At 36.9% G+C, this 26,517-nt stretch overlaps 2 protein-coding genes and 1 long non-coding RNA gene across 3 annotated transcripts in view; 1 reads left to right on the top strand and 2 right to left on the bottom strand.

Annotated features, from left to right (window-relative positions):
* Positions 1 to 305: 305 nt before the first annotated feature.
* Positions 306 to 919, bottom strand: LOC143848016 (uncharacterized). The gene is made up of 2 exons (XR_013235274.1): positions 741 to 919; positions 306 to 586 (listed from the first exon to the last, which is right to left on the bottom strand). It is a non-coding gene; the product is annotated as an uncharacterized LOC143848016 (long non-coding RNA).
* A 6,440-nt stretch (positions 920 to 7,359) lies between these two features.
* Positions 7,360 to 8,854, top strand: LOC143848985 (protein MIZU-KUSSEI 1-like). The gene is made up of 2 exons (XM_077358027.1): positions 7,360 to 7,955; positions 8,156 to 8,854. The coding sequence occupies exons 1-2, from the start codon at positions 7,441 to 7,443 to the stop codon at positions 8,397 to 8,399; spliced, it is 759 nt and encodes a 252-aa protein (XP_077214142.1). The 5' UTR covers positions 7,360 to 7,440; the 3' UTR covers positions 8,400 to 8,854.
* Positions 8,855 to 10,608: 1,754 nt separating this feature from the next.
* Positions 10,609 to 26,517, bottom strand: part of SEC6 — a 34,968-nt gene continuing 19,059 nt past the window's right edge. Inside the window, exons 13-25 of the mRNA XM_077357077.1 lie at positions 25,939 to 26,047; positions 25,632 to 25,772; positions 25,134 to 25,313; positions 23,908 to 23,991; positions 23,693 to 23,779; positions 23,470 to 23,514; positions 18,053 to 18,131; positions 16,988 to 17,057; positions 14,454 to 14,541; positions 14,248 to 14,337; positions 12,335 to 12,451; positions 12,041 to 12,103; positions 10,609 to 10,879 (exon numbers count right to left, since the gene is read on the bottom strand). Coding sequence (XP_077213192.1) covers positions 10,748 to 10,879; positions 12,041 to 12,103; positions 12,335 to 12,451; positions 14,248 to 14,337; positions 14,454 to 14,541; positions 16,988 to 17,057; positions 18,053 to 18,131; positions 23,470 to 23,514; positions 23,693 to 23,779; positions 23,908 to 23,991; positions 25,134 to 25,313; positions 25,632 to 25,772; positions 25,939 to 26,047 — 1,285 coding nt within the window. The 3' untranslated portion in view covers positions 10,609 to 10,747. The remainder of the gene's footprint in view (positions 10,880 to 12,040; positions 12,104 to 12,334; positions 12,452 to 14,247; positions 14,338 to 14,453; positions 14,542 to 16,987; positions 17,058 to 18,052; positions 18,132 to 23,469; positions 23,515 to 23,692; positions 23,780 to 23,907; positions 23,992 to 25,133; positions 25,314 to 25,631; positions 25,773 to 25,938; positions 26,048 to 26,517) is intronic.

The raw sequence follows: 26,517 nt of genomic DNA, 5'->3' as shown, positions 1-26,517 counted from the left end.
ATTGGCTTGTTTCTTTTTTTTTGCATTTCGAGAACGGTGTAGTTTGTTGCTTAGAAAACTTTAGATTATGAGTAAGCCATTGTATCTTCTTCAATAGTAACATGATGTTGGGGTTCCGCACAAAAACAAATATTCCCACACATCAGATAAGTAAAATATGGATGGGGATGGATTATAAGGGAATGGGTACCCTCCCCTTTATGGCTAGCTTTTAACCGTGAGTTCTACCCGGTTAAATTCTCTAGTATCAGAGCGTGGTAACCCTGGTTTGCCTATGAGGGCGGAAATGTACGACTTGATATATATATATCCACACCCTTAATTAGTCTTAAAATAAAAAAGGGGTCCAACTCTAAAAAAATGAGTTATGAGAAAGAAGAATAATTAGAAGAACCTGAGTATATCAGAATGTTTGCTACATTGCACGCATGGCCATATATACACACTAAAAAGGAAAAACTCGCCCTAGAACACACTGAAACCCCATCTGATTCTCTCTATCCACCTTTACTTAGAATTTTACATTAGTTGGTCTGCCCACCTCCGCCATTGTCTACTACTGGCGGGTTTGGCGTTCTACCTGCATCTTCCTGAAAGAAGAACAACAAAGACTCAATATCACTCTCTTTTGAGCTTTCAGAGAAAAGTAAGAGGAGCCTAGCTAACAAAAACAAAAGATAATAAGAAAAAAAAAGAAAAAAGGAAGCCAAACACCCAATTAGAGGCTGAGTTTAAGACACTTGCATTGAGGTTTTGCTCCTCTTTTTCCGAAGAATTTTCAAAGGAAAGACCCAGAAGCCCTAGAAGGGCTTTTATAGCCCCCTCAAAGCAATGACATGGGTTTGAAGATGCAGATGTGCCTTCCATATCTCTCTCTCTCTCTCTCTCTCTCTATTCTTCTTCGTCTTCTTCTCCTTCTTTTAATAATTCTTGTTGAGGTGTTGGTCTGTGAGTCTACCCTTTATTTAATGCAGTGGTTCTTTGTGTCTTTTACTCCTTTTTTTGAAATGAATTTTGATCCACTCCTAAGGTGTTATAGAAATTCAAAAATGCCTATTTTATCCCTACATTTTGAAGAAAATTATATCTGAGTATATTTTCAAGAATAAAAAAAAAAGGGCATACAAAACAATATGTGAAGACTACTTATTAAAAATGATCTTAACCATTCATTTTTGTACCCGTGGTGGACAGGCAGTGTTCCTAAAATGGGTGTCGTTGGATGATCTTAATCCTTAAATTTGTGGACTCCAATTTTTTTTTTGACAGGAGCAGTAATGAAAACTTTATCCAATGACCCTCATTTTTTGGGCATGGCCTATCAATAACGTTCCAAAATAATTAATGGCTTAGATCATCCATTCATGTGGACCCAATGGCTTTAAGTGAGTGTACGCGCGTACAGCATATACCCACATGTGTGATCGGATCCTTTAGTGGGGCCAGTTGAGAACACTTTGATAGGATGACCCTAATTATTTAATCCATAAGCCTCTTTTAGGGTTCTGTCAACCAAAGCTAAACTCTTCATTTTTGTAGTAATTAATCTTAACACATAACATGTCCCTCATGTAGGACCCTAGAGTTGATCTCAATATCACAATGGTCTCGATTGTAGATACGTTGTCCCATGTGGGACCTTAGGCTACGTTTGATCCCCCTCCCACCACAACCACCACACACACTCTTTAAGTCTGCCTCGGTGTCATTTCTGCCCCATTGAATATTCCATTCAATTTTTTTAACCAAACGTTGGAATGAAGCAGAATCGGTATCTCTAGCACCATGTACAGATAGATATTGACAAACTTACCAATTCCTCACTTTCTTAGAAATTGAATGGTAAAGAGAGAATGAAATTTTTTTTACAATGGAAATGGTAAAAATGTAGGAACAAATAATCAATGCTAGCTAGCAGTTAATTTTTTGAGACCCATACGAGACATGTATCTGCAATCGGGACCGTTTATTTGTAGAACATCGTGTGACGACCCATATGATCATAGGTCACATGCTGGATAGACATTACATGCACAAGATAAAAGACTACCAAAAAAAAAAAAAAAAGAATGATGTAGCTTTTCTTGGTGGAACCCCAACAAGGAGTGTTCGATCAAGGGTCTGGAATCATCCAATCAAGGATTTCTCAACAGAATTTGACCGGATATTTGCTCGCCGGTCAGATCAGTGGATCTGATCATGTACATGTGGCACAATCAGGGCCCAAAAGATGGCTGTTAGGATGGATCCTAACAGCCACTGACTCTTAGGTGGACTAGATCTAGCAACTCATGTGTTTCACATGCTAAGCTTCTCGCATGTACTTTTACTAAAATGCCTCTTCAAAATTTTGAAAATCACATTGGACCTTCAAAGAAACTGAAATCACTCCAGCTATTGAATGTATTAGTTAGATTATGGCAGACAGAAACTGGTAGGGCTGCAACTCGAGCCGGGTAAAACCCGACCCGCATCGACCCGACCCGAAAATAGCCTGGGTCGGGTTCAGGTTTCATGGGTTTTGGGTCGAGCCGGGTTCAGCATTCAAAAGCCCGCATGAATCTCGGGTCGAGCCGGGTTTGAAGGGGCCCGACCCGAGTTACATAAGTTATAGTATGTATATTTTTTTCTATTGTTAGTTAAAAGTTAAAGGGATAATTACATTTACACCCCCTCTAGTTTCTGACGCATCCATTTCCACCCCTATAGTTTAAAACGTGACAAATACACCCTTGTAGTTTCAATTTGTTTAAGGTAGGCCCCCTCAGCGGAAGGTTCGTCCATAGATTGAAGGGTTAGGATGATCCGATGGAGCTGATTTTTTGGGCACACCCTAACTATGTCAGGACCCATCAAATGAACGCTTTGGATCATCCAAACAATGTGGGCCCACATTATTTGGATGATTTTTTGGTAGTGTTTGGATTCGGGTAGGGGCCCACATTATTTGGATGATCCAAAGCGTTCATTTGATGGGTCCTGACATAGATATGGTGTGCCCAAAAAATCAGCTCCATCGGATCATCCTAACCCTTCAATCTATGGACGAACCTTCAGCTGAGGGGGCAAACCTTAAACAAATTGAAACTACAGGGGTGTATTTGTCACGTTTTAAACTATAGGGGTGGAAGTGGATGTGTCAGAAACTAGAGGGGGTGTAAATGTGATTATCCCAAAGTTAAAAGTGAAAACCCACGCATCCACTGTTACTGTATGTGAGTGTAATTTCTGCTTCTATGAGTTGAGTTGATTCAAGTGTTTGATTCAGCATTGTTTGATTGTAATTACAACATTGTTTGATTACAGCATTGTTTGATTCAAGTATAATGTGAGTGTAATTACATCATTGTTTGATTCAAGTGTAATGTGAGTGTAATTTCTGCTTCTATGAGTTGAGTTGCCTTGCCAAACAAGAATTTTCCTTAAAAATTTGCGTCAACGTGAAAAAACCCGAACCAACCTGAACCGACCCGAGATTTATCATGAGTAGGGCCGGGTTTGGGAATCGTGGGTTTTCCGAAAAAAAAACCCTACCCGACCCGACCCGAGATATTTCTTGGGTAGGGTTGGGTTCTCCAAAGCCCGACCCGAGTTGCAGCCCTAGAAACTGGAGAAAGGAATAAAAGATTGAGATAGACGCGACTAGATGAAGACATCACCCTAAAGAAGATAGTGAGAGATGAGATAACTTGTCTATTATAGGCAAGTAAGTGACTGAAAGAACCTTTGGTGTGACTTGATAAAAAATAAAGGGGCTTTAGCATGGAGTCGCCCTTTTTCAATGAAGGGTTTTTTTTTATGGAGTTACCCTTTCCATTCTAAGAGGACAATACGGATTGGATTGGCTTGCTGTCCTATCTTCAAGTAGACAAGTAAGAGCAGCCCCAATAGGGTTGTCCGGTATTGCGTTTTGTTTTGTTTCTCACTCCATGTGGGCTTCTACTCCTAATAGGTACCTAGTGTAACTAGGAATGGTTTTGTTACTAATTAAACGAATATAAAAAGGTACCTAGTGTGTAGCATGCCCACAATATCTCTGAGAATATTGGACAAGAATCAAGTATTTGCTTCGCTTGGGACAATCATACCTTCAAATAATGTACCACCTTTCCCCCTTTTTCCCATCACAAGCTAACACTATCTTAGTTCCTGTTGGAACACTTAGGGGAAAAAACTATAGAACACTGAACTACAATAACAAGAATTTAGAGAAAAGTGAAAAGACCAAACCGAGAATAGATAATGTTGTACGTCTCGAACACTTCGCTTAAGATGTTATTCGGCCCTATTCTGGTGCAAGATTTAACGACTGAACCGTCTCCAGAATATCAACTAAGTGTTGGTGTGCACCTATCGAAAAAAGGCAAACCTTCGAGTCTCTCTGGTTAAGCAAATCAGGCTCTACAATCTTCTTATGGAACGTAATCTCACAAGATCTTACGGTGGACCAATATCACACAGCACTTTGAGGCTTCTTATATGGACCTTAATTTCACACAGAAATAGTGGAACAAATCACACTAAAATTATGGAACACACCCTTGGTTGGCTTTTCCCTTCTCACACCTCAACAATGCTAGAGAACTTTTATATTCTCTCTTGTCTCGATATAAGAAAAGCTGTACTTTTTCTCTCATTATAGAAGCAAGCCATGAGTCTCTTCATCTTCTAGAATCACCCTTAATGAGAGCACTCAAGGCACACCACTAATGAGAAAACTAAAGAGTCACGTTAAATTGAACATGAAGAGTCTCACAAAGAGTCAAAGCTTATCATGAATCTATTAATGTAAACCATTAAATAGATCCATTAGTCTAACTCATTCACTTATCTAAGTAATGACTTTTGGAGTGTTCAAGGAATATAAAAAAGCCACCTTAAAAGCCACAGCCCATATTTAATATTTGAAACTTAACTGGATTAAAAAGTCCAACAATTCCAACCTGAATTACCAAAAACTAGTGCAATATCCTTCGTTATCAAGTTTACTTGTTAGGGTAGACCAAATCTAACTTAGTCGCTAATCTATCCAAACTATGTAATCTACCACACACCCAATTCAACGGTGAATAGTATCCTAATCAATCTATCTATGATGAGGCCTTGCAAATGAATGGTTTAGATGACCACAAAAAATGTGGGACCCATGTGATTTGGCACTCGAGCGTACCTAAGGTGAGATTTCTACTGATGGAGATGGATCTTCTTCATGTTTGAATGAGAATTCTTAGAAGGGGGTTGATAAATTCGCGCCCCATTCAAGGATAAATTCACCCCATCTTTATGGGTTGTGAAGCCACAACCGGTTCATGTACTCACAACCGGTACAAGTCTCTCTCTTTCTCTCTCTCTCCCCATGAACCTTTTGTAGGGCCAACAATGAATGGTTAAGATCTTTGGAAAAAAGTCACTTGAGCCCACTTTGTTCGAAGATCCAAACCGTTCATTTGTTGTGATCCAACGTAAATAGACCTTGCCTCTAAAATCATCTCCCTACATGATCCTAGCTATCTAATCTAATACTATGACACAATATTTAAATATCTATAGATCGGAGGATTAGGATCATCCAATGTATATGATTTTTGAGGCACAGCCTGTTTACATTGAGCCTAAACAAATGAATGGTTTGGATCTTCTAACAAAGTTGCCTAGGTGAATAATCTAAAATATATACATTACATGATGTATGCACATAGATGCCATACAATAGGTGGGCCCCACTGCATATAGTGTCCGTGCGTGGGGGAACATATAATTAAAAAAAATATATTGAAGCTCATCTAATTCGAAGATCCAAACCGTTTAGTTGTCGGGCCCAATGTCACTAGCCTGTGCCCCAAAAATCATCTCCATCGGATGATCCTAACCCTAGAGCCCTTTTTTCAAAATTTCGGTCTGAAATTTCGAGAAAATGTCATTATTTAAAAAAAAGAAGAAAAGAATTGTGACAAAATTTCAGAAATTTGGTCTAAAATACCAAATTTCGGATTTCGGTGGGGTCCGAAATTGGAACCGAAACCAAAAAATTAAAACCTTGCCTATAGCAACATATTTACATTGAGGCCTAACAAGTAAATGGTTTAGATCATTCTACAAGTTGACCCCGCTCTATTTTTTAAATTATGTGCCCGGACAACACATAACGCATATGTATTAAAAAATTCATTGCGGTGCACCTTATTCCAATATCCCAATATCCAGACTCTTCATTTGTTAGGCCCGCCTTTCTCCAAAAATCATCCCCATAGGATGATCTTAACTGTACACTCTGTAGAGACTGATCAGAGGGTTTGGATCATCCTACAGAGATGATTTTAGTGGCAAAGCCTATTAATGTTGGGCCCCAATAATTCTATGGTGTAGATCTTTGAGCCAGTTGGGTTCAAGTGATTTAAAAAAAAAAAAATACACTTTTTATGGCGTTCGCCTTCTTCAAAGATTTACAATTCATTCTTGGCCCCACCAAGGGTTCCTGTTCATAAATAGAAAGGAGAGAGAGTACTTGTGAAAAAGTACTGGTGGGGCCTATTAGGTATGGTCAGAAACGGGTTCAAAGCCTAAATTCTGAGGATGGAGCTGTGAATCATCAGCCCTACTCCCTAAGGCTCTGCTCACTTGTTTTCCCGGGAAAGGAAAAGAAAAGGTTTCCCGGGAATCTGACGTGGCATTAGGAAAAGAAATCCACGGAAACTGTGTAGGAAAAGGTTTCCCGCGTCTGTTCACGTGCGTAAGAACTGCGCAGGAAAAGGTTTCCCGAGAAACTACTTGCCCACATTTTTTCACTAGTTTTCCCGAGAAAGCAAATCCGACCAAAATAGTGGGATTTGGTTTCCCACACTTGTGAGAAAAGAGACATTTCCACATCATTTTTGGTAATTTTCATGTCTTTATTTGACATTTTCCACCTAGACTTGTTACTTTCTCAGGAAAGCAAGTGAACACCAGAATTCTGTCTTGTCAAGGAAAAAAGAGGTTGTTTTCCAAGGATTTGCTTTCCCGGAAACGCAAGTGAACAGAGCCTAAGACTCAAAAATCAAAATGCAGATACAAAGAAATATATGGGTTTGCTGGAATTTATAACTAAAATTTTCCAAAGGCTTTGGTTTTTCTTATGAGGGTTTCCTTTCAAGAAGCAGAGGAATATAAGAGTACTGGAGTTCCTTAGTCAGAGAACCATGAGAGGGTTGACCTAAAACTGAGCCGAGAGACATGGAAGAAAATGGATGCGTAAATAGTAACTTACAAGGGGCGCCCTTCATTCATTCCTCATAAAACATAGACCATAGGTAACCCACAAAAATAGGGCCCGAAAACTAAGGTCATGCACCAATTTAACAAAACTCCAAATTCCCAAATACTCTAAAAATATGCCGAACTAACTTAACGACTTTTGAACCAATTCTCCCTCTTCGTCCCTCTCTCTCATGGCTTCTTCCCATGGTAGGTTGTGAGAATCCTAACATGGGAGAGCCAACAGCAAGCGGGCCCGTGGCCACATCAGAAGAACCGACACAATCTCCCTCACCACCACCGCTCCCCCGCCCACCAGTGTCCCTCATTCAGCCTTCCCAAAGGAAGAAAGGGAAATCTACCAAGGTTTTTCGGCTATTTCGATCTGTTTTCCGATCTTTCCCCATTTTGACGCCCCCATGTAAGCTCCCGACGCTGCCAAGTGGCGTGCCTGAAAGCCGACGGAACTTGACGGGGTCTAAGGTGACCGGAACTTTATTCGGCTACAGAAAGGGGAGGGTGAGCTTGTCAATCCAAGAGAACCCGCGGTGCCAACCAACAGTGGTGGTGGAGCTAGCAATGCAAACCAATGTTTTGCAAAAGGAGATGGGGAGTGGCATGGTTAGAATTGCACTAGAGTGCGAGAAGAGATCAGAGAAAGAGAGGATGAAGCTCTTAGACGAGCCCCTATGGACAATGTATTGCAATGGGAAGAAGAGCGGGTACTGTAAAACAACCAATTACTCCAAAAGCTTAAACTGTTAAAGTTGATGTTATTTAATTATTTAATACCAAGGAGTCGTTGGGTTTTGAACCCAGGACCTGCCGTGAGGCAATAGTTCTAATACTATGTGAAACAACCATTACTCCAAAAGATTAAGATGTTAGATATGGTGTTATTTAATTATTTATACTTCAACAGGTACGGAGTTAAAAGGGATGCAACAGAGGAGGATCTCGGTGTCATGGAGCTTCTCAAGGCGGTCTCTATGGGTGCCGGTGTTCTCCCAGGGAATTCCGATGCCGAGGGAGCAGATGGCGAATTGGCATACATGAGGGCGCATTTCGAACGCGTCATAGGTTCGAGAGACTCCGAGACTCTCTACATGCTTAGCCCGGATGGGAACAATGGACCTGAGCTCAGCATCTTTTTTGTAAGGTTATAATTTGTGTAAAATGCTTGACAAATGGCGATCATCTGCGTCCTGCAAACAAGTTCATGGAATTTATGATATCTTGCATCTTGCCTCATGGAGATGGGATATCCAAAGTGGGGTAATTTTGTGGGAGGAGAGAGTGATGCCTTGCCTCAAGGAATCCAGTTAAGTGTACTCTAGACATAACAATATGGTGCTTTAGTCCTTTGAATGCAGCATTTTCCTCTAAAATGTACAGATGAATTCTCTTTTGTGATCTAGTAGAAATAGGGACATGGGTAGCATCACAATTTCATGTTTCATTTCAACTGAAAGTTATTTGACATTCATGAATGACAAGATCCCTCTCGACCCCTAATTTCTCATGGGGATTGAGTTCCTTTATGAGAAAGGGAAGAGGGGAACCCTCTCGAACCGTTTGTAATAAAACCTCCACCCCTAAACATGTATGGTTTCTTCTTCTATTGATGTTTCGATCCATTTAATCAATGATGAAGGTGTTAACAACCTATACTTCGGCAATGAGAGGTGGGATTTAAGTATTGAATGCTTACCCATTTCATTACATCTTAGACTTTTAGATTTAGGGCTATTACACAATGGATATGCTTTCCCATGGGAAAAATATACATTGGCAGAAGTATCAAGTGAGGGTTATATATTCAATGTTCCAAATAGTTGATCTTCTATGCCTTGCTATGGGTGGAAAAGAAGTTAGCTGCATGGCCGATCCTTAGCAAGGCCTAGCAAAAAATGGTTTGGATCATTAAACAAGTTGCTCTCACTGGTACTTCTGCACGCATCCATCATATAACAGTTCTTAACACAGCCTAGCAAAACAAGTGTCTGCTCCCATTTCATTCTGCATTGTTCTCGCCTCTCTCTCTCGACTGGGCATGGCTCACATTGTCACTTTAGTCTCTTAAGGGTCATATTTAGGGTTTTAGTTAACTGGTGTTTAAATAATCAATTTTATTAATCCCATTAAGAAATTCTAGTTTAATTAGTTTAACTGGAGGCTCAGATCTAACAAGAGTGAGCTTGTGATTCCATTAATATGTGCATACCTTTCGCTTAGATTAGATGATCCTTCCATCTATGGATGGTGATTGCATGACGAGAGCGTTTCAACAGGGAGATTGAGTTTATTATTGAGAATATTGAATCCTGTGGTCATGGCCGGAGATAGATCATGTTCTGCATAAGTTTGTTTTAGATTTATTTTTCTTCACTTTTTCGACATGAATATTGGTCACCTTTGACAGACGAATTTATGTTAGAGATTGTGATCGGCCATGCATGGGCCAAGGTGATCATAATCATCAATTGGTGGAGAAAGAATAACGAGAATAAGAAATATCGATCATTTGTAATTCATGGTTAATGAGAGGGTTAAAAAGCAATCTAGGGTTCGCAGATTTCAGAAGGATTACTTTACAAGGGATTTATTAGGGACCATCAATCATATTTTATTGATTAATCTAAATGGGGTGAAATGTTGTAGTAATTTGATGGAGGAGATTTTAAGGGCATGACCATTCATAAGAAAGGGCCAGCAGATAAATGGTTTGGATCATTGAACAACAATCATTATACTATGCATGAACATAATTTGCCTTGGAAAAAGATGGGCAGGTAGGAGACGAAGTGACAATGACCAAAATAAACAAAATCTCCATTACTTGGATGGTCTTCAGCAAAATAAACAAAATCTCCATTCATCTTGTGATTAAGATCATTCAATCATCAATACTCAAGTTGTCAATCCAAAGTCAGTTCCATTATAGATGGATCTTTCAAATCAAAGGCAGCCAAAAAATTCTCTGATGTGATGATCCAAACCACTGCACTAATTAGATCTTGGGAATTTAAACAACCTTTCAAAGCTAACAACAAAAGCATAAAATCAAGAGTACCTTTATTGGAAAAAGGGTTTGCAGATTATCAACTCCAATCACATTTTAAGTTCAAAATCATTTTCAAATAAAATTATGAGATAAGTGTTCCTGCGCAGAGGGACTTACCTGCTCATTAGTGGCTTAAAAAGTCACCGATTGGTCGCTTTTTGTGGACCCCGCAAAGGTGCACCCGCCATACGAACCAATCGAAAAGCTACTAATGTGCAGGTAATTCCCTGCGCAGCTGCGCAGGAACACTTTTCTTTAAAATTATATGTAGATAATCTTTAGAGGTACCAAAGAGACCCTTAGATAATACGTAGAAAAATTACAATAAATTGCCTAAAATGAAATATATATTTATGCAAATACAAGGCAAAAAGATCACTTAAGAAAATATTAAAAGATGGTACAGTCCTTCAGTTCTTTTTTTCTTGCAGTAAAAATTCTCAGGTGAAGTTAAGTCAGCTTCCTCCATAAAGAGGCTTTGGATTGTGAGATACATTTCAGTTTTCCAAAGACAAAACCTCCCTTGGTGGGGTTCCCACCTACAAGAGAATTCTCGTATATTTCCTTGCACTCCAGCACAACCTGTTGCGAAACAACAAGAAAACAAATTTAACATTGAAAACCTTCTCCAAACAGTCCCAATTTCTGCCATTCAAAAAACAAAACGAAAAAAACATGACAAAACAGTTCCAATTTGTAACTAATAAGAATAATAATAGGGAAGTGAAATAAACACAGATGGGAAAGTTTGGAAACATGACCTTTAGAATGGAAAATATGTCATAGGATAGATGATATCGACACTCCCTTGTTTTTTTTATATTGACATTCTTCTCTTTATCTTAACACTGTTCTCATTAGTTGTTGCAATTCAAAAAATAAAAAAAAATAAACAACAGCCAATCAGGGAAGTTCAACATGGAGGGAGGATTGCCGGTATTAAAATAAGAGAAGGCAGATGTAATCTCCTCAGTCATAGTGAACCATTGGAAATGTTGAAATATTATTTTAAATTTTTTCTAGTTTTAAAAATTTAAAGGAAAGCCGGTACAATCACTCAAAAATAACAACAATCCAAATTCAACAGGCCAATGTCTGATGATCACCCCAAAACAGAAAGAGACGCCATTTGTATCAGGGAAAAAATGAATTAAATTGAGAAGGTGAGAGAAGGGTGAATTTACCCATATCTCCCTGTTTCAAAACAATGTGTCAACCACTATGTTCTATTTTTTCTTTCTTTTAAAAGATTTTCAAAGGAAAATGTTACTATGACTTGAGTGAGTCATAGTGCACTGAGACACCATCCCCATGACAAGAATGACTGATGAATAAGGTGACAGAGACCGTTGATCTGGTGAGTGACCATGTTGATGAGCCAATGCCCAAAATTGCAGCCATTGGATGACTTCTTAATGTATTATGTTGACTGTCATTATACCAGCAATTTCACCATTGAACAGTAGCCCCTCTTTAAAGGTAATGTAACCTTTAATGGTCATTTTCTAGGAACAACTTAAAAGACAACGAAAGCAATTTAACCATCGAACAGCAAAAACCGAAACCATTGTAATGGCCGATGGCTGTTATTATAAAATTCAGGGTGGTATGTGCCCCTTAAAAATGACAAAAAACCGGAGAATTTCAGGAGTGTATCTGTCATTCTGTTGGGTTGCTTCAGTAAATTTTGAATAAATGGAGTTCTTATCATAATTTTAAATAGAAAATGAAAGATGTAATTACCTCCTTGGCATCTTTTCGCGGAATGCCTTCTCGCAATCCCACAAGTTTCTCGACAACCTCAGGCTGTATATCAAGGTATAAGTCAGAACTTAAAATGATTAGTCCACAGTATGGTACAATCAACTTAATGATGAGCTATGCCATGACCATACAAGACAAAGTTGTAAAAAACTAACGAAATCCTAATGTGATTCATATTGATTGATATTCTAAACTATGGTAAACAGTCACTATTTCAGCTCAAGGCCACAAGGAACATTAATGAACAATTGTATTAGCTGATGCTCTACTCACCGGGCAGTCGGGATGATGCTCTAGAATATTTGTGTAGATGAGTGTGAAGGTGTCCAGGCTCTCGGCCGAGGCGAGCTCCCTTAAATCACTCAGAACCCTCACTCTGTTTTCAACTTTCTGAAGTAAAAATTCTGACAAAGTTAGGTTCTAAATAAAAACCATGACAAACAAAATGGACGAAAAAGGAAACAAGCTACGCTGTTCAAATTTCTGCAGTAAAATTTACACTGAGGTCTAAACAAGAATGATCACAATAAAAAAGATGAAAAGGGAAAGATGTTAGTCATGTTCAGTATAGGCAAAGAGTTATATAATCTTGAAAAAAAATTCATATAAAGCATTTGACACATTATATGTTTGTTCACGAGGATCAAGGACAATTTTAGCTCCATTTTTATTAGTTTTCTGCAGATTTTTAATGCTCAATTTTTATTTATTTATGAGGCCACCTTTTTTTATTTCCTACAACAACATATAGATCAACACTCTTCCTTTTGACACATTCTCTACTACAAATGTAAAACAAATAGACAGACATATATGTATCAGTAAAACAAATCTTTTTGTTTCTTTCATCGAACCATCTTGATCCTAGCCCTTATCATTGTTTGATTTTGTTAATAACAATTCTTGCCAGTTCATAAAAAAAAAAAAAAAAAAAAAGGAAAAAATGTAAATTTTTTTTTTTACCGTGACCCTAAAGCCCCCATAAAATCAATAAAAATTCCCTACAACTTAACTGACAAAATACACTTAAACCACATGGAATAATGTGCACCTAAAACATAGTGATAGCACTCGAGTAAAATTATTCAAGAGCCTAAGAAAATATAGGCTACCTTTAGTAAAAAAAAGTAAATAACTACCAAAATACTCGTTGTGCACAGAAATATTTTGTGGTTCTTTTGTGACTTACTACCAAGCAGTAGTATTTTCGTTCATACTACAGTAATCTTCTAATGATCTCCCCCACAACATTCTCAATCTATTGTATTTATTTTCCATTCGTGTTGTTTTGGCAATGCTTGCGTGTTTAGATAAGATTTGTTCTTTCATCTTGTCCGCTGCTAACTCGATGACATGTTTGGACTTGAATGACATAGTGACAAAGTACAACACATGGGCTACATTTTAGCCGTATATATATATATATATATATATATATATATATATATATATATATATATATATATATATATATATATATATATATATATATATATAGACACACACACACACAACAACTCCCAATGCACATGACCTCATAGTTTGAAGATTAATTGATATATGTACACTGATTGTGCCAATTCATTATAAAAAAAGAGAAATATTTGGTGATGAAACAACTTTTTGTTGCAAAATTTACAATACTAGAAGCCACCATAACTTATTTCATTTGAAAGACCGAGATAAATTGGTTAGGTCCAAGCAATGTTAGTTCAGAACCATTAGGACTTCATTTTAGGCCTCCTTAAGCAACTCATGTTGGACTCTACAACAAGTGGCCCAGTGCTCAGTAGCCTGCTTCTAAAATAAACCAATAGAAGTATTAATCAATAGGTTATGAGTTATGAGAAAAGGAAATCATATTTGGTTCCTTTCATCAATTTATGATGATGCCAAATTACATGCACAAGGAATAAATAAACATAACCCACATTAAATGAGATCAGGAGGCTGAAACACAAGTTTCCATATGGGCTGATAAATACTTAGATGCAATAGAACATATTTGCTCTGAACCAATATCAATTAAAACATATTGCCTCTGAACCAATACACATTAAAACATATTGGTTCATGTAAACTAGCAATTTTTTAGCAATATTGATCAATATTTACAACATTACAAACATTTGAACGCAACAACACGCTCTTGAAGACAGTTCTCTAAAGCAAGGAGTGTCACTTACTGATACATTGATATACTCCCTAAAAAAATCCATGACAACCTCTTCGTCAAGCCTCATCCGTTCAATGGTTTCTTCTTTGATGTAGTTCCTCTAACAATAGGAGTTAAAGACATGAATGTGTCATAAAAGAAATACACAGTTATAAAAGATGCTCAGAAGGAATATTTTACCAGAAAAGAACTGTAGGGAATCATTAAAAAATAAACCTGAGAAAGGAGATGGTCAACATAAAGAACAACTGTTTCCTCTAGGCAAGCTTCAACAAACCTTCTGAATGATCTTTCTTCAATGTACCTTGAGGAAATATCAGTAGGCAAGCATCAATAAACAAATATGTAGTTGCGATAAGTTTAACATAAAATAAGGCTAAACTGCATGCAATATCTAAGTAGCACTTATGGCTCCATAGTAAATATGCAATGATTATACAGTACACCATTAAGAAGTTTAACACAAGTTAACTGATATCTGTTAATTTCAATTTGTAATAACGAAACTCATAGGACATGTAGGAAAGGACATTGCGTTCCATGAAATGAAACCAATTGGAGAATGCATCATGTTGGAGCCTTTCGTTGGGTTATTATCGATTGATTGATTCATTTCAACTCGATAAACATTTTATTTTGTCAGCCTACACCAATGGATATGATTTGGAACATCAACAGTTTTTAACTTAAATATTAAGTTAAATATGAGGAAGGATATTTTAGGTGCAACTGAAATGTGAAATATCTTATGATTTATATGGAGCTCGTAGGCAGAAACCTCACGCAAAGAAAGATGAGATGCTTGGCAAAGTATTGATATTGGTGGGAAACATGGTTTTAAATTTCCACTGAAATTGACACAAAACGACTGAAATGTTTCCGCTTCCATTCCAAAACGACTGAAATGCATAAACCAAAATCATAAGTGTAATAATGGTATACTATAGTAGTATGTGCGACATAAATATATTTATATGAATTGCAAGAGAAATATGGTGCATGTATTATGTATGAATATTTATATGAATAACATGTGAAATTTCGTATGCACTAAATTATCGGACATGCGCAACAGTACATGTCACTAGGCGTTCGATGTTTTTAAACCATGTATTATGCATGAATATTTATATGAATTATCATTATCAGAAATGCGCGACAGTACATGTAACTAGGTGTTGGATGTTTTTAAACCATTATGGATGGTTTTCTTGCTTATGTGATGTTTTTTTTTTGGAAAACAGCTTATGTGATGGTTTCTATGCTTGTATTTGTGCTTATTCTAACATTTCATAAAATTTCATCTTTGAATTCTATCATTTACATATGTTTCCATATGTTTTCGATATTTTATAGGATTTCCACCAAAATTTCTAACCGAAACTGAAATGTTTCCATTTCCATGGCGAACGAAACTGAAACCAAAACCTTGGTGAGAAATGTTGAAAGCTTTTGACTGGAGGCAAAAATGTTAATAGTTTTTTAGTGGAGGCTGGAAAACGAAAGCGGGTGAAATGAAAGGCTTTAACATTTAGGACAAGGAAATATTGATAATGTGACTGAGCCTCTAGCTCAATGGTAAAGGCTTTGGCCTTCCACCTTGAAGTCAGAGGTTCGGTCCTAGCTTACCTACGAAAATGCCATGCTTCACTAATGAGATAGGACATAGTATCTACTCATAAATTTGCAGAAGAATGTATTCACCAATTTATAGGCGACAATATTGACTTAGTACATGAATGAAATATTAGAAATCATGTAAAAATGAGAAATATGAGCATGGCCCCCTGACACACACAAATTGAGAAATGTAAAATGATTATAAAAGATTATAAACAGAACAAAGAATAGCATTGGGACAATTAGGAAGTTTCAGGCTATTTGAATGTGGTTGCGATCAGTATTCTAAATTTTGGTTTCAGTTTTGGTTTCGATTGCCACAGAAACAAAAAAGTTTTGGTTTCGGTTGGAAATTTCAGTGAAAAAACTGTAAAATCAAGAAAACATATGCAAGTCATAGAATCGAAAGATGGAACTTCAGGAAATGCTAGAATAAGCACAAATACACACTTAGAAACCATAAACATAAGCAAGACAACCATGCATACTGGTTAAAAAGCATTGAACACCTAGTGAAATGCACTGTCGCACAAGTCTAATAATTTAGTGGACACGAAATTTCACATGTAATTCATATAAATATTTATACATAATACATGCACCACATTCTGCATGCAATTCATATAAATATAATTATGTAATACATACTAATATAGTATAACACTATTAAACTTACCGTTTGGGTTTATGCATTTCGGTCGTTTTGGTTTCAGTGGGGATGGAAACAGAAACATTCCCTTTGTTTCATGTCGGTTTTGGTAGAAATTTAAAACTGGTTGCAATAACGAGATAATAAGACATTTCCATTACTAATCTTGTAGACCAAGCGTAGTTTCAACTCATAAAATGCTTCTATAAAGACTACAATTAACTCCTAATGAAGTCAAAGGGTAGAAACATCCTGGATTATAAGAGATCAAATAGAGAGAACTCACCAAGCAATAATAAATAAAAATAGAAGAACTTATTTAGAACATTCAGGGTGGGATATGAACTCAAAATAATGACTGAAAACATATTCAGTAGCTTACCAAGAAATGACATGCATTAACTTGATATTGCACAAGAGTCAAAAGAATTGACAATCCAATGTCTTGTCCTCATTGATTATGAAGGACATAAAAACTTACATCTTCACATCGCCGAAATAATCACCAAATGTAGCAACTAGATACTCAGTAACCAATCCTTCATACCATTCTGAAATTTATAAAAGAGAAAGCCCCACTCAGAAGCCAATAAAATTGAGCTGGTAACAAAATTATGAACTTAGAATCAATTTGACAATAGCTAATACAAATTCGCAACCAACTACTATGATATGGGGGATGGCGGGTAAACCTATAACCAGGTGCAATGAATTTCAAAAAAGAAAAGGAAAATCACAAAATAGAATGACCAAATGTTGCATGCACGGATCAAAATGTCAACAAACACAATTTTAAAAATAAAAATAAAACACCAACAAACTATACAAAATTACAATAAAGGGAGGTTTTAACCCTACAATCACCACCTCGCCATCAATACCCTTTCTAGCCAACTCATATGCAATCCCATTAGCATTATGTGGGATGTGTGAGAAGGGTAATAAGTTCCTAGGGAGGTCTCTATTTCGTGACAGCATACTGGAAAGGCACCACGGTCCCAGGCATTTGTTAGCTTCCTAAGCAACGGTATTGTAGAATCCCCTTTCACCCACAATAAATAGTCCACAAAGACTAGAAATGTATAGATTTTATTTTATTTTTATTTATGAATAAATTGTTGCTATTTCTCTGATTAAATATTTCAACTTTTTTCCTACCAATGGTATATGACGAAAAATGGAAAGCGTTTAAATTTCTTAGTATGGAATTCAATTGATGAAAATATGGCGGCTTCTTTCCAGCTTGGAAAATCTATCTACTCAAAAATCCTTTTCTTCGTAAACCAAACAACAGAAAATAGTAAAAATTTGGAAAATATTTTCCTTTCCACTGCCATTAAATTTTTTTTTCCTGTCCGCCATTTTCTTGCCAAACCACGCATGCCCTTATGTACAAAATTTCTAATGCATTAGGTACCTTCCCGTATATTATCCATCATCTAAGGTGCCATGAGATACTTGTGCAAGAGAAGTTTTCTCCCTAGAATAAGAGATAATAAAAACAAAGCATCTCAACACATACGAGGTGATAAAAGTAAAAAACTACCTTTAAGGTAAAGTTTGGCAAGTAACTCTTGCACTCCGGGATCTTCAAAGATAAGATTAACAGTTAGGAAAACAGCTTCCTGCCATGGAGAAACAAATCGAACAAATGAAAACAAGACTCACAACCTCAAAGGTGACAAGGAGATGCTAAATGATAAAAATGTCCATCAATAACATCTTTGCACATGAAATGTAACAAACCACCCAGTTATGAAAGCAATCTTTTTTAGCCAGACTTTATTCATACAATAACAATGTCTGGTTCAAAGTGATCACATGGCAATCGATATAGACCCAGCCACACTCACAAACAATCATAAACAAGTCAAATACTACAAATTACATTATTCTATAATAGTTGTTCTATAATAGTTGTTCTATAAAAGAGGAAACCTGACTCTTTATTGCTAACCCTATTGCACCTCTAGGAATATGTCTGAAGACTCTGACCTACATTTTTAATCTCTATTAAGCTCAATTATTTGAAAACCCCATTGGCTAGTTTCCACGTACCATGGGCAATGTTTGGAAAATTCGAGTTAAATTATAAATCATAATTGGGGAATGTTTGGGAAATCCAAATTAAATTATAAATCTTTTTTTTTTGAAATGGCAGGATAATTTCATTAAGAAAGGAGCGGTCTGAGATGGACCACTTCCAAAATTAAAAGAAACAAAACAACCAAGTACAACAATATAAACAAGACAACTCTCAAGGAGGAAGAAAATCGAACCACTCCAACTCAAACCGACAAACCCCAACCTTAGCCAAAGAGTCAGCCTCCCCATTTGGAGATCTCCTCACATGGTTGAAAACTATAGAAGAGCTCGCGATTAAATCACCTATTTCATCAAAAATAGAAGAAAATCTCCAAGGAGGCAACACCAACGCCCTCGACCATCGAATCACATTCATTCAATCACCCTCCACTATAGTGCTATTAAGCTATCTTTATTAAGCCTTTTTATGCCATGATGCTATTAAGCTATCTTTATTAAGCCTTTTTATGCCATGATATACCGCCTTCACCTCGGCCTCCAAGGCATCACATACTCTAAGAGGGCCGGAATAAGCCCAAACAACATCGCTACAAGCATCTCGACACAATCCACCAACCCCGGCCGGGCCCGGGTTCCCAAAACTTGACCCATCAAAGTTAATTTTAAACATTAGGCGGGGCCTCCCATCTCTGGGCGATCCAAGGCCGAATCTCCCTACTAAAGCAAACTTCCTTCCAACCCTCCCATAAGTCAAAGGCCGAGACAAAACGGAAAGCCGGAAGACTTCTCTCCCATAAAATAGATAGAGCAATAATTTTCATATATAGCCAATGCGGAGATTTTGCAACCCCCTCAAAGACTCGAGAGTTTCTCTCTTTCCAAATCACCCACCATATTGCAAGTAGACAAATATTCCACAAGACTTTGCCTTTCTTCTTCCACGGCACAAAGTCCCAATGATGCATCAACTCCGGAATAGAAAATGAAAAAATCCAACTAATACCAAATCTTAGAAATATAAAACTCCATATCTGATGCAAGAAGGATCCATGCATGAAAAGATGACCCACAGATTCACCATCATCCAAGCATAAAGGGCAATAGTCAATAAGCATCATACCACGCTTTCAAAGGAAGTTAATCGTTTGAATCCGATTGCGACAAACCGCCCACCCGAAGATACCAACTCTAGGCGGGCAATAAAATTTCCATACCTTGGCTGAGATAGAGGATACACCACAAGGCAACAAGCTGAAATAGAAAGATTTGTTTGAGAAAATACCAGAAGATTCCGCAGTCCGTAATCTTTATCCATACTGTTCCTCTTAATATAACATCCCTCTAAAAGCTTAAGAAATTGAAAAACCGACTCTAACTCCTGATTAAAGGAAATCCTTTTAAACTTAGGGTACCAAGCTAAACTACCCCCATTTCGGTCAAAACAATCACAAACAAAACTCTCTTTCTCAACAGCTACATTATATAAGTCCGGGAATAAATACATAAGAGGCTCATCTGCACACCACACATCAAAATTTAATCTAATCCCCCAAATAAACTCTAAACCTAACACTCATGTCAAATGCATGTGACATTTTCAATATGTCACGCCAAACGGTCATACCTTTAAACTTGAAATGGTTATCAGATTCCCACTTCCCCGGTTTGTACCCACATTTACTCCCAATCACCCTAACCCACATATGAGATTGATCCTCCCCAAACCTCCATAGCCATTTTCCCAACAAGGCATGGTTAAATTCTTTCACTCTCCTAATACCCAAACCACCTTTCTTTATAGGAAGGCACACTTTCTGCCAGCTCACCAAAGGAATGCTCTTCTTCTTATCATTGCCTCCCCATAAGAACCTACGTTGAATTTGTTCAATACGCAATACTACACTTTCCGGGCATTTGAACAACGACAAAAAATATATGAGAATATTGGCCAAAACCACCTTAACCAACACAAGTGTACCACGTCTAGAAACAAGATTCCTTTTCCACGACTCCAACCTCCTTTCAATTCTCTCTACCACAGGTTCCCACAAAGATTTATTTGGTCTCCTCAGCCCCAAAGGGAGACCCAGATTAAATTATAAATCTTAATAGGGGTCAAATCGTATCAGATCGTAAATCGTAAGATTCATTCGGATTTATGTATAGCGATAGAAATATAAATAATATAAACAAATCATAAACAAATTAGAGAATAATAAAATCGAAAATTATTCATTTTTCATCAAAAGTCATTAATTTAAATAGAAACTAACATGATTAGCTATTCAATATCATAATACGAATTGTTTGCTAACAAACTGTCACATACTAATCTTCTATTTCTCATCCAAATTTATGCTCCAAATAATAAAAGACACAAGATTATATTAATTCTCAAAGTCCCATATTAATGCTTAGCTTTACTGTTTTCTGGAGCTGAGGGGTGGGGGTTGGGGGCAGGGGCGGGGGATGGGACTTTTTAATTTTTCTAGGTCTACTGGGATTTTGTGATTCGACTGGGGTGGAGGCAAGTGTGCTTTTGAGTTGCGTGCACGTGTTCAAAGCTGAGTTGTGGGAACTGTGGGTGGAAGGTGATTCTGTGAACATGAAAGAGTGAGCTCGTAGCAGGAGCAATGGTAGCATTGAGATAAGTGCATGAAAGAGATTTTCAATCTTTGCACCACTATTGATGTTTCCTTCTATCATGTACTCCAGGACACGGTTTCAAAATTTCACCGAAACCCACATGAAACAACCAAAATGTTTCTATTTATATCTCCACAGAAATGTGTTTTTTTTTTTAAAGAGGTAGCCAATTTTATTAAGAAAAGTGAAGAAGACCGAGATGGTCTGTACAAGGATAGACAAAACAAAAATAATAAGGAAATACAAAGTGGGGATAATCATGGAGGAAGTCATAAAGAGCCAGAGACTCCATGGAAGGCATGGAGACACCCGCTCCAGCAAGACCATAGTTGCCGGAAACTCCTTGGGCGGGTGGGAAACCCGTTTCCCCTAAAAAGCGTTTCTCGCGGGTGGAAAGCTTGTTTCCCCTAAAACACATTTCACGTGTTTCGGAAATGTTTCCGAAACATGATAAAAAAATGGACAAATGTTTCCAAAATGCATGGGAAATATATGAGAAACTTATGTAAATCATGTGTGAAACGCATGACGAACGTATGCAACACTTGTAGAAAATGCATGTGAAATATGTAGGAAACATGTGTGGAACTTACGAAAATCATTTTGGAAAAAACACATAAAAAATTGTGGAATAGATATTAAAAAAGAAAGCAATAGCATTTATATTCATAAAAATAAAAATAAGAAAAATTGAAATTGAAATTGGAAATTAACAAAATCTAAATCTACAAAACCACATATTTCGTGTTTTCCTTGTGATTCATGTGTGTTTTTCTATGATTTTCTATCGTTTTCTTGTTTCTCGTTTCCCCTATATTTTTTTTCATGCATTTCCTGTTTCCGTTTCACGTTTCGTTTCCCACCCTGGTAACCATGAGTAAGACTATCCGCCACTTTATTAGTGGAGCGGCGCACAAGCTGAAATGCTACTGTGGAAGATCTCATCAAATCAAACATTTCAGCGAACAAACTATCAAATCACCATGGAGACTTTTGGAGACCATTGAGCCAACGAATCATATTCAATGACACCCCTTCTACCACGGCGTTATAAATGCCATCACTTGGTAAGAGCCTCAAACCTCGATGTACATCATGCACCTCTGCTTCATAGGTATTCGCTACTCCAATAAGACCCGCAAAAGCCCATACAACTTCCCCACTTTCATTTTTCAGAACTCCGCCAATCTCGGGCCCAGATTCCCCAAGCTAGATCCATCAAAGTTGAGTTCTACAAAACCAGCCACGGGTGGGGTCCATACTAGAACAATTTTCTGCTTGACCTCTATACTATCACAAACGTCCTTCCACCTTTCGCACCGGTAGAAACAAACCTGAAGCAAGGAAGAGATTTGACCCATGAAATCATTAATGCAATAACTTTGGTAAAGAGGAAAGCTGAGTTTTTAGGGTTCCCTTTAAATACTCTCACATTTCTTTCCTTCCATATCACCCAAATAATAGCTAGGAAACAAACATTCCATAAAACTTTTCATCTTCTCTTCCACGGCGCTGCTGACCAGCCTTGAAGGAGGTCCAAGAGATTAGCGGGAAAGGCCCAACCGAAGCCAAACCTACTCAGCACTTTAGTCCATATATCCCTTGACATTTTACAATGAATGAGAAGATGACCCACAAATTCCCCTGCCTCAAAGCAAAGTGCACAATGATCAACGATAGGATTTTTCTTTTACGATTGAAACCAAAATTGTAAATGGATTAGTGGTATACTATATCAGTCGATTTTACTAAATTATATCTATATAAATTGAATATGAAAGGTGGGGTATGCATTATGTATAAATATTTATATGAATGCATGTAAAATGTGGTATGTGCTAAATTATTAGACATGTGCTACAATGCATGTCACTAGGTGTCCGATGTTATCAAACCATTATGGATGGTTGTTTTGCTTGTGTGATGGTTTATAAGTGTGTGATTGTGCTTATTCTAGTATTACTTAAGTTTCATCTTAAATTTCTAGCATTTTTTAATGGTATCTTAAAACTCTATCATTAGGCATATGTTTCTATACAATTCCGTAATTTTACAGGATTTCCATAGAAATTTCCAACCGAAACTAAAATGTTTCCGTTTTCGTGGGGTCAAAACCAAAACTGAAACCAAAATTTAAAGCCTTGGTACATGATGCAAATGGAACGTGTGCACGTGTTGCAATTTCTTTCCTTATTAATAATTGGTCGCCTTTCTCAAGACAGCTACTTGGTTACCCAGCAAAACAGAAAAAAATATAGAAATCTTACAAACCTTTGCAACCTCAAGGAAACCTTTGCAAGTATCCTCAAAATTAACCTGAAAAATAAATAAAAATCGATTTAAAACAACAAGGGATGCAAATGGTTTACACTTCAAGGAGTATCTACGTATCCCCAAACAAGAGAATGGACAAAAAAAAGTAAGCCTTTAAGATATATGAATTCCACCATCGAACTACAAGAAATTTTAGAAAAGGGAACTTATATAGCACAACCTGCTCAGCATAGTTTGGTGGAAGAGCTTCAATGGTGCTGTTACTAAGTTCCATTGCAAGCTCATAGCAGCGCAGATTGTTGTTGACCTAATATGAAAGAATGTGAACAAACAATAGCAATATAAATAAATATCATTAAAAAAAATAGTGATATAAATAAATATGATTGCAAAAAATCTTTTGCATCTTTCCTATAGTTCCGAAGAGCCACAAACCATTGCACACAAAGGTTCCAAGCCAATGTCAGAAGCTGGCTCCTCGAGTCTCTGTCTTTCAGCTGCTTGAAAATCGACCATTACCTGGAGAAATATAAGGAATGAGAGATATAAAATTACATGGTAAACCTAAAATGATAAGAAAGACATTTAAACTAGAAAAACATATATACCAGTCAGTGAACAGCTTAAAAAAAAGAGATTACAATATTAAGAGATGGTAAAATAGACCAATGGCACTCAAATTTTTAAGCCTGACAAAAAGGTTAAAAATGTTAAAAAGTTAATTATAAGTATCTCTGATTTATCAAGTAAATAAATAAATTATATTTTTGAAGGAATTGTCTGCTGTCTAGCACTTTGTTTCGACTAAAAACTAAGCCACGACGGACAACCCAATGTCAAAGCATATTGTCGACACTTGACAGATTATCAGCCAAGCATCCTTATTGTCAGGAGGCACATTCAATCCAACTCACCCATGGAGAAGGAACAGCTCCGTGACAAAAAAAAATGCAAAACTAGGTTTATTTGCATTACCAATCAAGTTGTTTTCATAAAGAAAAGATATTCTTAACAAAACATCCTATCGATTTGGATCACATTTTTAGTAATAAAACAACAAAAAATGGTTGCTTCAAATCTACAAAAGTGAAGAAATCTTTCCTAAACTGTCACACTAGGCCCATTTCAACAACAACAACAAAAAAAAGAGCTGTCTCACTAGGTAATCACTGATTATTGGCGAATTATCCAAAATTGTTCGATATGGGTGAGTGAATGCATCAATTTCATTACGGTACGAAAACACAATAGCTAGCCACCGGTAAACTTCATCCTCCACACATCTGTTGAAACTTAGTAACGAATATATACGACCATCAACTTTCTTTGTCACAAGAAATCCTGAGGGATATAAATATACAAAATTTCATCATCCAAAGATTCATAGGACTCATCACAAAAAATAGAAGGCTCGTCCCACATTCCATGCATCAATTTCTAATTCACTTGAAGGAATGAACTCGTTACAGAACAAAAAAACAACCATATACAGTATGGGATGCAACCAATTAAGAAAATAAAAATAGATTGTATTGATATATTTACAATCAAGTATGAATATTTGAAGGAAGGTAAAAACACTTCAACAGCAAAAGAGATGGCATAAAGTCGGAGCATCGTCATTTAACAATATCCATCAACCATAATAAAATAGCACCTGCCTGAATAATAGCTAGAGCTATTCGGTATAGCATGACATCAGTGCTATTATCCCTGACAATTTGTACTTGCTCCCCCAAAATCCTAAATAAATCAACAGCAGCCGGTGTATATAGCTTTCCATCATCTGTTTTCTTTGGCGGTTGTACCTTATCAGCCTCCAGAATATTTGTGTACCATTTCTAGAAAAAAGAAAACATCAAGGGGGGAACAACTAATTTAAATACTAGTTTCTTGTCATCATGGTTTTAATTTCCGGCTGAAATACCGAAGGATTTCGGTTGGGACCGACACTGAAACCACCAAAATTTTGGCCGAAATTTCGGGAAAATGTAATTTTTTAAATTTTTTTCCGAAATTTCGGGAATTCGCTTCTTTTTTTTTACCGAATTTCGGCCAACATTTCAGTTTCGGCTATGTCTGAAACTCAAACCGAAATTTTAAACTTTGCTTGTCATCAAGTAGGAGCATATGATAAGTCATAACAATGTCAAAGTTACCTGTGTTGTTGCTTGCATCCGTTCAACATATGCATTCATAAGAGGATCCATTGCGCCACTCTCTGAACAAACTTGAGCTAAAGACTCATCAACACCAAGCCCAATCAAATTTTCTTGGTATTCAACTACCCAACCAGTAACCTACATTAAAAAAATAAGAATAATAAAGAGAACAAATCAACACTAGCTAGGTATTCAAATACTCAACCAATAATCTACATTCAATCATGACCACATGCTCAAGAGAATATATTTAACAGAATTTCTTACGATGAGAATGATTGGAAAATAACCTAGACAACTATACCTTTAGAATTTCGATATTAGACAGCGCATTTGCCCTGTCACTGAGCAATCTAAGCATCTGAATAAACCTCTCAGTATAGAGATTAACCATGAGCTGGAAAATTTCGTATCTGTGCACAAGAGAAATGGATGGTTAAGGCATAGAAACATAATAAACCAAGAAGAAACATTTACAGTTCGACATAACTACCAGGTTTAAACTGTAGCACAGATAGCAACATCGAGTCAGAGAAGCTCAACTGAGAAGATGGAAAAAACATTCAAATATTATCCAAGAACTAAGTAATCTCCAGCCATTTTGATTATAAGATAATATATTTTCTGTCTAGTGTATCATGAATGGAGATGATAAATCACACTGACTGTTTCACTAATAGATTTTGTGCGCAAAGGGCTTATTTGCTAGGGATATGTATCTCTCAATAAGCTCTAGTGACTCTGCAGGCATCTAGTCCCAATTCTTGAGATGCGAACTGCAACCAAAAATTTAGACCGATATCGTTGAACACATTTTAGGTAGAAAGGATCTGCACATTAAGTTGTGTTAAGATCCATGCCTAACAAGGAAAGAGAGCGGGGG

The sequence above is a fragment of the Tasmannia lanceolata genome, unplaced genomic scaffold (assembly GCF_043159265.1).
Source record: "Tasmannia lanceolata isolate RefF3 unplaced genomic scaffold, GAP_Taslan_0.1 ptg000016l, whole genome shotgun sequence".
In the NCBI taxonomy this organism is placed as follows: Eukaryota; Viridiplantae; Streptophyta; class Magnoliopsida; order Canellales; family Winteraceae; genus Tasmannia; species Tasmannia lanceolata.
This window is presented reverse-complemented; position numbering and strand designations above follow the sequence as displayed.

What these genes read in the sequence shown, in the direction of transcription:
- LOC143848985 (XM_077358027.1), top strand. Translation starts at nt 7,441, where the DNA reads ATGGTAGGTTGTGAGAATCCTAACATGGGAGAGCCAACAGCAAGCGGG. An exon ending in TGCAATGGGAAGAAGAGCGG is followed by an intron (nt 7,956 to 8,155) that starts GTACTGTAAAAC and finishes ATACTTCAACAG; the next exon opens with GTACGGAGTTAAAAGGGATG.